This window comes from Hesperophylax consimilis, chromosome 24 (genome assembly GCF_061612785.1).
Source record: "Hesperophylax consimilis isolate HC1 chromosome 24, BYU_Hcon_1.0, whole genome shotgun sequence".
Lineage (NCBI taxonomy): Eukaryota > Metazoa > Arthropoda > Insecta > Trichoptera > Limnephilidae > Hesperophylax > Hesperophylax consimilis.
Window position 1 is genome coordinate 7,341,841 of NC_142859.1, and position 14,589 is coordinate 7,356,429.

At 33.7% G+C, this 14,589-nt stretch overlaps 1 protein-coding gene across 1 annotated transcript in view; it reads left to right on the forward strand.

Moving 5' to 3' along the window:
- Positions 1 to 14,589, forward strand: part of SMC5 (structural maintenance of chromosomes 5) — a 29,820-nt gene extending 15,231 nt beyond the window's left edge. Inside the window, exons 9-18 of the mRNA XM_089646498.1 lie at positions 340 to 503; positions 1,986 to 2,115; positions 4,711 to 4,846; positions 5,141 to 5,431; positions 6,331 to 6,552; positions 9,237 to 9,346; positions 10,998 to 11,115; positions 12,010 to 12,167; positions 13,146 to 13,263; positions 14,042 to 14,589. Of these exons, the coding sequence (XP_089502624.1) occupies positions 340 to 503; positions 1,986 to 2,115; positions 4,711 to 4,846; positions 5,141 to 5,431; positions 6,331 to 6,552; positions 9,237 to 9,346; positions 10,998 to 11,115; positions 12,010 to 12,167; positions 13,146 to 13,263; positions 14,042 to 14,191 (1,597 nt within the window). The 3' untranslated portion in view covers positions 14,192 to 14,589. The remainder of the gene's footprint in view (positions 1 to 339; positions 504 to 1,985; positions 2,116 to 4,710; positions 4,847 to 5,140; positions 5,432 to 6,330; positions 6,553 to 9,236; positions 9,347 to 10,997; positions 11,116 to 12,009; positions 12,168 to 13,145; positions 13,264 to 14,041) is intronic.

The window sequence follows — 14,589 nt, forward strand, 5'->3', positions numbered from 1 at the left end:
AATGTGTACAATGAAGCTTGCTTATAAACGGTGCCGTGCATTAATGCTTGATTATTTTTATAAGTGACTGAAATTAGCGTAAAGTCCCCCTCAAGGCGGATAAATGCATTAAAGGGTTAGTAACCAATAATTATTTCTGATGTTTTACTCGGAAATCAATAGTGGCATAGGTAATAAAAATAAAATCAAATTGTTTTTCGTCTTTATGTGGCTTCCCCACAGTTTGATAATGCGTTCAGAAGGCGAAACAGCTGTCAGGCATAATAATAATTACACACTTGTTTATGTAAAAGAAAAACTATAAATTGTTAATATAACAATGGTTATATTGTGTTGCAGAGATTTAGGGTTCTACACATACTTGCTGGACACTGTGACAGGACCTGAAGCTGTCATCAGATACCTCTGCAAGCAATACAGCATACACAGGATCCCCATTGGCAACGAGCAGACCTACCTTCTCAGCCAGAATGTGCCACCACAGATTAACCTTTTCTTCTCGGGTAAATAAAACATATTGTTTTCATAACCGCTTTCCTACATAAGAGATATGTAAACCGATAGAAGTTATTGTGGATGTTATTATTACACAACCTTTTAGAGAAGGCGGAAATTGATAAAAGTTCAAATAATCAAAAAAAAACATTTAATTCGCTCGCCACTTCTGGATATGTTTAACCGGTTCAGTGCCAATCATTCCCATGGGCAGACCAATCATATGTAATTTTACTGGTAACAAAAGCTCCTGGCAGCGAATGTGTTAAGCCATGTTCAATTATTATAACAAGTTATTATAATTATTATGCAGGGAAAAAGAAACCCCCGACTCACCCAAATCATTAATTTTTTAAGGACCTTATTCAGATTTAAACAATACAATAAGTGGGGAAACTTGAAATGGTGTAATTAGGAACTATTAATAATTTCCCACATTTTACTTGGAAATCAGTAAGGGTATATAATATGGTTAAAAAAATAAGAATAAAAGCAATTTGTTTTACATAATAAGTGCTTTTGTGAAAATAATATAGATATATCGTCTGTAAGTGGCTTCATCACAGTTTGATAATGCCCTCAGAAGGCGAAACAGCTGTCACTCATAGTAATACTTGCACAGCAGAACTTGTTTATAAATAAACTTTTTTTTAATAAATTGAATAGTAATATTATTGAATATAATAAAATAAAAACTTAAAATTGATATGGAGTTCTACAACAATGACTTGACAACAATTAAAAAAAATAAATGTATAATGCTTTGCAAAAATAAATGTATAATGCCTCGCAAAATAAAAATAATATGTGTAATGTCTCGCAAAAAAACAAGTATTCATAAAGATTATATGTAGATCAACAAATGCCGATTCCGAATATAAGTTTTTATTGTAAAATGGTTAAAACAACGAAGACTTAAAAGCCCTGTACTAATGGTTCTGACTTAATTAAGGCCGTTCCCACATGAGTCTGCGAGGAATAATTTAAACCGCATGCTTTAAGAATGCAGGCAATGTTGCGCGAAATCGCGCTGTGTGGAATCGCACATGGGTCTGCGGATGTCACAACTTCTTTATACAAACAGATTATTTCAAAACTATTCTTGCATTGTTGAATTATATTTGTTAATTTTATTTATTTTGGGAGATGTTGATTTTATTCCGACATGAAAATTCATGCTTTCATTTAAAAAACTGCATACACACGACGTCACACATGCCCTGCCAGATGTCAAGTGTTTTGGCAGAATTTGAAAGATTCAAACCTTAAAAGAACTATGAAAACGAACTTTTTAAAACGAACAAATTATTTTTTTAAATGGTCTCGTGTTCCTTATTGTATTTTATTCCAGAAAACCACCGCTTTGCTGTAAGAGTATCGGAATACAGTGGAGCCAAATCCACTTATACAGATCAAATCCATTCTGCCAAACTGATGGTCAACACCATGGATTTAAATGGTCTTGAGTTCCTTATTGTATTTTATTCCAGAAAACCACCGCTTTGCTGTAAGAGTATCTGAATACACCGGAGCCAAATCCACTTCTACAAATGAAATCCACTCTGCCAAACTGATGGTCAACACCATGGATCAAAAAACCCTCATCAAAGCCCAAAATGAGTAAGTTTTTTTGCTGTATTTGGCATCATCATTCCTTGCTTTTATTAACCGTTTGAGTGCCAAAAAAATTCATACAGTTGCTTGTAAAATGCCACCAAAAAAACATTATTTTTTATGAAACTATATATTTTTTTAAAACCCCATAAATTCTTTGAATTTTCAAGGATTTCGATGATTTTTTCGGTGTTTTATTAAAGAATATTGGTTTAGAATCACGCGGAGGAGGATCCCGAAGTCCAGGCGTTTCGAAAAAATGAGAATTTTACGTACAGACGTACGCGCGAATCAGAACACGACTGACGCAATCGACGGAAATCGACGATCGGCAATCTTCGTTGAAACACGAATCGACGAAAATCGACGATTGGCACCCAAACGGTTAATACACTTCGGGAGGGAAAGGTAGATTTATCCGTTCGGTCGATTGATGCTTAGCACCGGGAAGGGTAGTTCTATCTTTGTTCTACCTAGTAGTTTTGCCTCATTTCAATGGCAGAAAAGACGGAATTATTCAATATATATACCAATCTCTTTTTAAAGGTCCAAACTATAATTGCATAATTATTGAATCGTAATGCAAGTCTTCTTTTTATATTTATCTTCGTGCCTTTTGTTTACATCGGTATTTCAACAAAAGGACAGTATATTATTTAGATAACATATTTTGTTATTGTAATACATAATTCAATTCCTGGAATGAGGGTTTTTATGACCGTGAAACCCGATTCGAATCTCTATCTCTGTTCCGCACCCACTCAACTCCTATGTGCAAGCGAGTGAGAGATGTCGGGCGTATTTAAAGAAAGCAGGTATGGGCAAATACCGATAGGCGGACCGTAATAGAGTGACTACGTTTAAATTTTTATTCAAATATTTTAATTATTTTCGAAGTTATAGCGATTTAAAAGAAATTTGCGCAGGACCTTTATTTTCGCCCAGAGACAGTGTAGTGCCAGCGCCAAAAATACCTGCCTGAATATTTATTATCTATATTACCTTGCCGTTAATATATATTAAATTATTGATTGTTCGCCCCTTTTGTCTGAGATTAATTTTAGAGTCCCGAGCTTTAGAACTAGAGATAAGTCACTTTTTCATCTTCAAAAATGCTCTACTAATCTCAGACAAAACGCTTTTATTTTCAGAGCTTGTACCCTATACAATAAGAATTTTAATTATATTGACATATTTTCGTGTAGTTTAGGAACATTTAAAAAAGATACCTTAGCTATTATTAAATAATAATTAATAACATACTGCAAGTTATCATGTTGTTGATATGAACCCTGTCCAGTTACAAGTGACTCATTTTATAAACATCTGTTCAGTTTAGTTGTAGGTATATACATATATTGGTGATTATTAGTGTTGTGTGAGGATAAAATTGTTATTTCGTAATTTACTTGTGTTCTTATATCAGATGTTATGTTTACTTTATTTAGTATTTTGTATTTTCTGTAAATATTTTTTGCCCACGGGTACTGGACCCTTAGTTTGTTATTATAATTAATTTTTTAACTGAAAACCTATCATTAGATATTATTTGTATTTTTTATAAGTTAATTATTTAAAGATGTAAAAAATCTGTTGGTTTTCCTAAATAAACAAAATAAAAATAAAAAAATTATTATTAACAAATAAAAATAGAAAGACCCAGGTTACGAATACCTGACAATATTTTAAAATCTCATACTACCAATAAAATAAGTGGAAATGTTGCTTGTGATGGAGGATTTAGTCTGCTGAGAAATTGATACCAACACAGCCACTGACCAATCAATATGTATGCATCATGTTAGAGGTTGGGTCGGGTTCCCGCGAGTATCTCTGATTCAACCACCTGTTAGCTAAGTCCTCCATCATTGCGCAAGAAACATTTTCCGCTTTTAATGATCGGAATTGGAAGGGTTCAAATATTGTTGTGTTATTTACGGGTGTAACGTAGATTGTCACCACATATTATATTAAACTCACCGTATTCTGGTAATATGCTCCACCATAGCTTGCAGCAATAAGGGGAATTGAAATGAAGACTCAGAATATCAATTGTGATATAATAATATGAATGTATATTTAATTTAAACTTTAAATACAAGAGCAAGACTTAAATTTAGAAAATCAGGGGTGGTTGGCTATTTGAAAGCACAACGTAATTTGAACTCGGCCACGACATTTACTCGTAAAATTATATTAACTAAACAGCTTAAAATAAGACATCACCACTGAGCGCCAGTCTAGAAACTAGTCTAAACGAATTTATAAACATGGTGATATCTAAGAGATTATGTGTCTAATTCATGAGGATTAATAAAATGTCTCACGTGCGTGTTTCAATCTCCCGACGATTCAAGCAGCTCGTTCTCCGATGTGATTCCCACTCGCCTCGAAAACCAACTGCCGGCTTCTCTGGAATTCAACGCACAGCTTAATTGAATCCACCGAGTGGCAGCTGTAATTCAATGCCAACGCGTGTCTAGAAGTCTTGCTATGTAAGCGGACAGTTCCTACCGCTACACGGGAAGGTGTATTTGTTTTTCATCTTTCCAATTTTTAAAAATAGAAATAAGTGTAGTTGAATATTTAATTTCTTTACAGATTGGAAGCAGTGATGGAACTGGAAACGGAAGGGAAATCTAAAATTCAGACTTTGGATGAAAATCTGGGCAGGCTGGAAGATTCTGTGAATTTACTTCTGTCCAAGAGAAAAAAATTCAATGAGTCTCTTGAGCAGGTAAAAAATCCATCTGATCTTCTTCATTGAATGAATTTTAATCGATTGAGTAATCTTAGAATTTTAATCAACTGAATGAATCTTACCGATTGAGTGAATCTTAATCCATTGAATGAATCTTAATTGATTGCATGAATCTTAACTGATTGAATTTATCTTAATCGATTGAATGAATCTTATACAATTGAATTAGTCTTAATCGATTGAATGAATCTTAAACGATTTATTAAATCTAAATCGGCTGCCAATCTATCGTCCTACCCTATAACCATCTTTTACTGAATATTTTTAAAGATTAAAACAATATCAGCGCGTATACGCATGCAGCAGAACAAAGTCGCTGCATTGGAAAACGAAGAGAATGTCGATATCGAGACGGAGAAGTTGAAATGCCGCTCCGATGTTGCCGCCTGTGTCCTGCAACAGGTGAAGAGCCAAGTCAAGGTCATGGACTTCTTCAAGGCATTTACTAACAGGTCTCTCAACAGCAGCGTGTTAACGGAGAAGCTGAAGCTCCTGAGGACCGAAGTAATCGACTTGCAGAGGAACTTGAGGGTCCTGAAGGATGGTGCCAATAACGCAGAGGTAATTATCATTTTCATCATTATCTTACCGCTACATATATCCCAGGCCAAATTCCAGTCTCCTTTCCAATGTTTTGTTTTAAAAGATTCTTCTGTACAGCATGCAAACTAAACAAAGCTTTAATGTGACATTAAACCCTGGATCATTGAGAAGGTAACCAATTTACAATTTCTTCATCCGATAATCGATAATTGCCAAATTGTGCCAGAAAAATAACAAAACTCCAATATCTCGTTCATATTATAAGGAAGGAAAAATACGAGATTTCCCATTTGATAGGGACCTGAAATTTTTTTTTTGTGGAAAGTAGTGTTATGTTTGGCAAAATTTGCGGTATTTTTTTTTACGAACTTCGCATTGTTTTTGGGAAAAGTGGTGTTATTTTGCAATAAAAATGATGTTTCAGCAAAAAAGTGGTAAAACATACTAGTTTGCAGCGTTCTCGACATGAAGTTAGCTGCATTCACTTTATTGGTTTTCAAGCTTCTCAAATCTATAAATAAAGAAATATTTAGAATGTAAAATATTGCTTTCTTTTTCTTAAATACCAGAATATCGTTTGCAAAATATGAAAATTCGCAGTATTTTCCTAAGCAAAAAAATATTTTTTTTAGTGAAAAAATCAATTTTTCTTTGAATTTTTTCTTCGATTTGCAAAATTTTCAGGCGTCTATTGATAATTCAGGGTAAGTTTGATGGAATCGGGAAACACCACACTTTTTGACTTGGTAGTCTTACATGGCTGATACAAGTGCAGTTCCACGAAGTTGTTCCGGTCTGCAGGGTGAAGATTGCCCTCTTGATAGACAACCTCCGATAAGAGAGGGCACCATTTATATTTCCCCTGTTTGATGGTTTCAAAACATTTCAGTATAGAATGTTATTCTTTGTATTTTTAGGTCACCTTAGAGAACATTGTTCGCCAGCTTACTTGTATGAAGAACACGGCTAAGGAAAAACTCGACGAAGCGAGGCAATCCACCGGCAATCTGTTGCCGCATGAAAAGGGTTTCCCACTGGCAAAAGAATTCTCTAAACTACCCAACGATCTGACCACCATACAGGAACACATTGACGTGTTATTGGTGAAGATAAATTGCATGGGGAATGGAGATAATCAGGTATATTCATCCTTCTTACACTTTAGCCATGTTTGGTGACCACGTCTGAGTAGCTAAGTATCTACTACCCAACTAGTTCCTACTACCTACAACTAGTTCCCTCACTGAACTTCTATCCATATTTTTAGGTTAGGTTAACTACAAAGTTTTAGTACTATTGTTTTGTGTATTGATTGTTTATTTGCAGATAATTAATTAATTTAACCAACTGATGAAATCCTATTGCTTTCACTGGATCCTGCTATCCGATCTCTCAATACGGTGGATGACAAATTCAATGTATTTCTTTAAATTTTTGACGCTACACACTAACAGCCTTACCAAAGAAAAATCACTTCACAATCGTTTAACGGTGTTTTTGTTATACATCGTGCAAAGACTGTACCTTACCGTACCCTTTCTTTTTCGAATTATTACCAATAACAATGTCTTGCTACATTCCAATTTTCGACCAGTGCGCAGACGCTCCTATGCGCGCCATGCACCTCTGTTTCCCCGCTAATTGGTTGGTCATGTGTGATTAAAATAGTGTTTTTAATTATAATTTCTATTTTAATGACCAATTGAGTCGTGTAATTTCTATACCCGCTATATCAACTTTCATTGATTTGGAGAAAACCGCAAAAAACTGTCACATCTCTAGCGTACATAAGTAAATGCATTACAATTTTTTATATAATGAATTGGAGTAATAAAATTTCGAAAAGCATTTATTTTTCTATATATGTCTAGCAATAATTAAGTAATTTCGATAAATAAAATGGATATAGCGGATTTTGATACTCACTTCGTGATTTTGAAAGTCAACTGAGCCGACATGGCGGGTTTAGAAACTCACGCGTAGATCATTTTGACACACGAGCGTGGCATCAGAGCGGCGGCCATATTGTATTTTGGCAAAATAACTGCTTGCGATTCGTTGAATCCGATATAGCGGGTTTTGATAGTAACTTTCTGTATGATATAGCGGATTTGGTTTCTCACTCGCAGTTTTAACATGGTTTTTGGTCGCGATAAGGAGGGTTTTGAAACTCAATTTTAGGCTCCTCTTGTTGCTCGCAAAAATGTGAACAAGATGTCATACTCAGATCATTTTGTCAAAAAATCGGATATAGCGGGTATAGAAATTATAGGATTCAATTCACCGTATTATATTAGTATACTTCAATATGTTTACTATTATTTGTGCTATTTTTGTTAGTTTTTGTCCATTAATAGAGTCACATTGTGAAAAATATACTAGTTTCATTTATTGGAAAATTTTTATTTCCTACAAATTATTTTTTTAATTGAATTTTACCGAATTTTTAGTTATTTTCTGGGAATTCTTATTATAATATTTAATAATTTTTAATTGTATGAACTAGATAAAAGCGAAGTGACATTTATCATGCAAATCTTTAAATAAAAAGACAGTGTTCTTTGAATTTTTAATTCTCTGAAATTTTTCGAAGTTTTGATTCAAAATGTTAATGTGTTTTTTTTTCATCTTTGAAATTAAAATATTACAATTTTAAACATTAAAGTTTCCATTTTAAATACAAAAATCTAAAATAGTATTTTTTTACAACATCTAATGAAGAAAAATATAGAACATTTAACCTCTCAGAAAAGGACTTTTATTTACTTTGTGTTCCTTTGCGAACTGTCAAAACGCGAAAATTTTTGTGTTATTCACGAGTTTTGTTAAAAGCTTCATAACTCACGTTTTGGGAAACGTAGCCTCATTCTAAAAAATGTTTTGGAAAGATTATGAAATTCACTATCGTATTGTTTTGTTATACGTAAATATTTGCGTGTCTAAATATACATTTTCTGAAAACGTCAAAAATATGTAAAAATCGCTGACCATTATTTCAAAGCTGTGAAAAATGTACTTTTTTCTGAGTATCATAAAGAAATAACACTTTATATATTGAAGAAATATAATTAAAAACTATTATTCACCTCAAAATATTAACCGTCCAAGCTAAAATATTTTTAATAAATTATTTAAAAACGCAATAAATTATGAACGAACAAGATGACAGATTCAATCGACTCAGATAATGCACCTCTAGATTCCATAGATATTCTTGAATGCAGACGCGTAGCGTTATTCATTATCGATACTCTGTTTTTTAAATCATGGCAATCCGTATACTAGTGATGGAAATAAATCGATTTTTGTAAAATCTCGCGCGTTTACGTGAAAAGACGTACTAATGTCTTGACCGCTATTATCATATTTACGTCTTTTGACGTTCTAATGTTCCGAGTGGTTAATATACCTTTGAAAAATTCCAAAATTCAAATTATTATTATTTGAAGTTTATATGTACAACAGATAAACAAACCCCTTTGACTGCATAAGCAATGCATATATCTTATGTATCTTTCCATGAACTATTTTATGTCAGTTTCTATTTTACGTTTCAATTCAAAGGTTTTCACATACACGGTCGACAGTGACCATTTTTGAGGTTCAGGTGTGCAAAATTTCTTCAGTCTCGCAATAAAACTGTAGATGTGTATAAAAATCAAATCTCCGCCGCCTACCCTCCACAGACAGTCTTCTTTATATACTTAAGATATACTTTATATACTTATATACATACATCATGGAGAAAAAAAAAAGATATACTTTATTACTTTTCCCCTATTTTTGTCTCTATATTTTAAACCTTTTTTTTCCATGTTTGCAGATTATAATAGATTTTAAAAGCAGAGAACAGACCATACTAAAGCTGAAAAAAGAGGTTGCATCATTGAGTGTCCAATGCTCGAAGCTCGAGGCCAAGATGACTGACTTGAGGTATGTATTCTGAATTTTTTGTATTGTTTATACAAACAAATATGTCCATTAACCTTTTATTTATATTTTTTCCTAAGAAATAAACAGTTATTATTTTATGCTAAACATACTTATATAGGAGATGGGAGTTTTATTACACATGTCTTAAAACTAATTAGTATGTAAAAGGGAGACGGAAAGGAATATAGGATAATGATAGGAGACGTTGATCGTACGCATTACTTGTGTTCAATATCTCAACACAGGCTTGTCCTAGTGAGGTTAAAAATTATAACTTAAACAAAAGATACAATGTAAAGAAACGATAAATAAATAAATAAATAAAATAAATAAATATTTCTGAAGGTTATTGCTAAGAATGTCTACATTATGAAATTTTGTGTTATAGTGAGCACATATATATGTGATGAAATATGTGAATAAATATGAATATATATGTGATGAGATGGTGACAATCATCAAAATGACAATTCAACACACCTATAAAAGTGCTATAAAGTTATGAAACAAAAACTAGGTTAAATAGTTACATATGTAACCTAAAGTTAAATTGTCATTTTGAGGAGTTATCATGGAACCATTAGTCGCCTGAAATATCCATACAAATTGAAAATATATAGATATTTCAGGCAACTAATTATTATTGCTTATAATAATTTGTTATGTCTAAGACTATTGATATTTTTAACAGTAGCCTTGAAGGATTCAAGCGGCATATAAATGCCATTCATTACCTATTAAAAATATGTATTTCATGTTTCTTCTTTATTTTTTAATATAAAGTTTATGTTACATGTGTAATGTGCATTGCAAATGGACAAAAATCCTGTTATGCACAAATGTTATGCTCCGCGCAAGAGTTAAACTGATAAAAATATTTTGTGGGCGTGTCGGTGTGCCAAAGTCAGCTCAATTTTTTCTTATAATTTTTAATCCTGCAGGCCTGGGAGGATATCGCGATCCCAGTGTGCCATAATACATGTTATATATATTATACAATTATTACATAAATAGAAAAATAATAATAAAATTATAAGACATGATAGGTAGGTACCTAATGATAATATAAAATAAAAACATCACATAAGTAAGTAAAATCTAAATTAATGTTAAAAGATCGTCCATCGGTTTTTTTTTTTTTTTACAGTATTACCGCACAAGAGTCCCAACTGCTCCCGTCTGGAGCCAGTGAGACTATGGCATCCCCAATTGGGGTATGTTGTGAGGCTGAGGGTATTGGGGAGGGGAGGGAGATGGGGAAGAGGAAGGTGGGGAAGTACCTGGCTATTCAGATCTGGTCACCAAACACGGCTAAAGCCATTTCAAGCAACGTTTCAATTCTGAATGGTGGTCTTACACCAGGGCGATACTGGTAGTATCTTCCACTCTGGTTAAAATTAAAGGATCATGTTGGATGAAATTGCTTAAACATTTCTTTCTTGAACAGATTTATCAATTTCATTGGCCAGTCCAAGGCCTAGGAGTCCAAAGAACTGATGTAAATTTGGCGACATCAGTTTTCTTTCAAATCAGTTTAGATTGCACTTGTAGGAATTTGAAATTTTGATTGTACGGAAATATAAAATTGTAAAAAAAAACTACACGAAAATATAATTCATAGTAAAGGTATTGTATTGTTTTGGTATTCTAGGGACAGGTGGCTTCCTTCTTTGGAGAATCAGATAGAAAAAATCAACAGAAAGTTTGGAGAAATGTTTGCGCAGCTTGGCTGTGCTGGGGAAGTGCAAATATCCAAACCCAACGGAGATGTAAGTTTAAAGATAACTCAATATCAAATATACTCATTTTGGTTGGCTGTGCTGATGTGAAATGCTTCCATGATAACTCAACACAAAAAAACTTTAAAAGTCAGAAAACAGGTCTTTTTTAACTCTTTGCACGCGGCCGTATCAAATGTTGTTACGGCAAAAAGTCCATACTCACATGCGGCTGTATCAATAGTTGATACGGAAACTTTGATGGCCCATATTCCAGCGCTCTTTCGTCATAAATTTTTTTCTTGCTCACTTTGACATTCGTAGAACTATCACAATGATGACGTCTACAAGAATTTCTCAAAAATAAAATTGTATTTCATAAAAAAAGATCGATAATCAAGTGCGCCTCTTCGTGCCTTTGAGTGCCATAGTTTATAATTTTGTCAACGGATGGCGTTAGTACTAGGCGAGTTGATTTGTGGAGTCTGCGCCGATAACATTCTTTGTTCTGCTGTAAGATTAAATTATTGCGAAAAATTCAAATTATTCCTGTGACATTTAATTGCGTCCATAGGTATTTGAAAATATGTACCATATAGATAAAACGAAGCAAATTAACGCGTTCAAAAGGTTAACTGTCAGTTCTTTTTCTACAGCACGGCCTGTATTGATAAAAGATATCTTCCTCAGTTTTTCCTGCCTTCTCCTTTGTCATTGATCATGAGCTTCTCCAGGTTTGAGTTCTCGCTTTAATTGCCTATTGTGGATGCTCAACTGTTCCAGAATTAATATATATTAGTGTGCCTGGCTGTCCAAGGAATCCTAAACATTTTTCTCCAGCACCACATTTGGAGGGTGTCTATCAGCTTCCTTTCATTGGCTCATACGTTCTAAAGACTGCAATCTGTTTGTTAATTTCATATTCTCAAATGTAATGGTGTTTAGGAGGAGTATGATATCTACGGAATCAGCATCCTGGTGAGGTTCCGCTCCGAGGAGCAGCTGCAGGTGCTGAGTTCGCACACCCAGAGCGGGGGGGAGCGCGCACTCTCTACCGCCCTTTACCTGATGGCGCTGCAACAGCTGTCCAAGGTGCCTTTCAGGTAAATACACAGTCACTGCATCATCTCTCCTAAAAGTATATCCTAATCTCCTTTGGGAGCCTTGCAGTGTCCATCGCCAAGGGAGATGTTAGTCGACAGTCGACAAAGAGTAATCGACTATTAGCTGTGAGGTCTCATGACAAAATACAAACTAAACCTAACCCATGTAATCATTTAAATGTTTTTTCTTATACAACTGTGGAGTAGGTAGGGTACGTGGGTAGGAGGCCATTAGGTAAATAAATTGCCTCAGGGCCTAGGTCATCTATTGGAATGGCGTTTGGGGGTCTTTTTGAGAAAAGGAAGGAGTGAACCTGTTGTAGGAGGGAGGAAACGCAGAGGCCGGAAAATCGTTCACAACACCAACAGCATTCTACCTCTGCCTTTATTTAGACCAACACTCTTATAATCAGGAACTAATGTATAGGACGGCTTGTAGGCTGATTTCCTCTCTATTATGTTCTCAAAATCACTCTGTTTCTCGAAAACTCACTTCCAAATATTCTTCCATATTTGGCAAAAGTAATAGATCTATTAGAGAGAGATCAGAGACGATTTACAAAAATACCAAGAGCTTTTAATGACGAAGACAGACTCAAGGAACTGAGATTACCAATGTTAAAAGAAAGGTTAATTTGATTGAGACTTTCAAATTTTTATCTGGACATCCCTGGCATCCAAGAAATCTTCTCCACCAACAAAAATATAAATCTCCGTGGACACTAAAAAAAAATTAATAATACCCCTGTCTGTTCATATTATTAAAAAATTAATAATATGAACAGACAGATATGAGCACATCAGTAGAATGCTGCCTGCTCATTAAATAATATGTAATAGTAAGAATATAGATTTTAATGATAACCAATGTTGCCATCTTTTAGTTAGTACTTTTTGGTTCTAGCCCATTTAGTGCATTAGTGAAACAGTGAAAACGTGAATATCTTGAATTATGTAAAATTATTATTTTTTTTTAAGATGCGTTGATGAGGTGAATCAAGGAATGGACCCGATAAATGAAAGGAAAATGTTTCAACTTCTGGTCACAATTACCTCCACGACAGATAACTCTCAGTATTTCCTACTCACTCCCAAAGTAAGTACAAAACAATATTATAGTATTTTTACATAGAATCATTATTATTTATTCCAGAAATCCTCTTCTCACAGCTGTAAAGCCGTTTTGTGAAATTGTGCAATGTTTGTGAAATTAAACAATTTTTGTGAAATTGTTCAATTTTTGTGAAATTATGCAATTTTTGTGAAATTGTGCTATTTTTGTGAAATTGTACCATTTTTGCGAAATTTGCGAAATATTTTTGAAACTTTAAATACACATTACTAAACTAACCATCATGCGATTCCCTACTGCCTGAGCCACAAGAGGCTAGTATTTCAAACCAGGATAGTGCTGTTTACGTGACATAGCTAGATTACTAGCAATAGCTTGCTGTTCTGGCTTGAAATACTAGCCTAGTGTGGCTCGGGCATAACAGAGAATTATACAACTCATAACTCTCTCTTTCTTGGTGCACACTCAGTGTTTCATACACATTCTCTTATTTTCTGTTCTGACTCTTGAAATTTAAGTTGTTTTTCATTTTTAGAATAGTTATTTTTTTGCTATCCGTGCTAGGGATGTCCCTGTGTTATGACAGACGTAATTATATCTTATCTTGATTGTGTCTTGCATTCACAGCATCGGCGACCTATTTATGCACGTTAATTCATAATTGGAATCATACGTGTCAATAATACGTAAATACTTCTATTAACCGTGGTGGTGGTTCTCTCACATTTATCATTATGCTTTCTGGCCAATTACTGTAATATTACATATTATGATCTAAAAAAAACATGTCTTTCTTTTTCAGCTTTTACCAAATTTGAAGTTAACCCCCCTTGTTCATGTGCACACCATTCAGAATGGGTCGAAAATCATGAAATACACCAAATGGAATTTTACTCAGTTTATAAAACAGGCCAATCTAAACAGCAGTATGGATGTTGATAGTGATGATTAATCAAAGATTTTTTAATAGTGCCATTACAAAATGTGTTATTATTATTAAAAATCACATTCAAAAGTGGGACCAACTTCATAGTTATAAGTATACGGCTGATAGTCTTTCTTAATGCATTGTTTATGAAAATAAAACTTTATCATTTATTTTGAATATAGTTGAAAAAAAGAAAGCAACCATCTTGGTTATGAAAACAGTTAAAAAAGAAAGCAACCATCTTGGTTATGAAAACAGTTAAAAAAGAAAGCAACCATCTTGGTTGGTATGAAAACAGTTAAAAAAGAAAGCAACAGTCTTGGTTATGAAAACAGTTAAAAAAGAAAGCAACCATTTTGGTTATGAAAACAGTTAAAAAAGAAAGCAACCATCTTGGTTTGTATGAAAACAGTTAAAAAAGA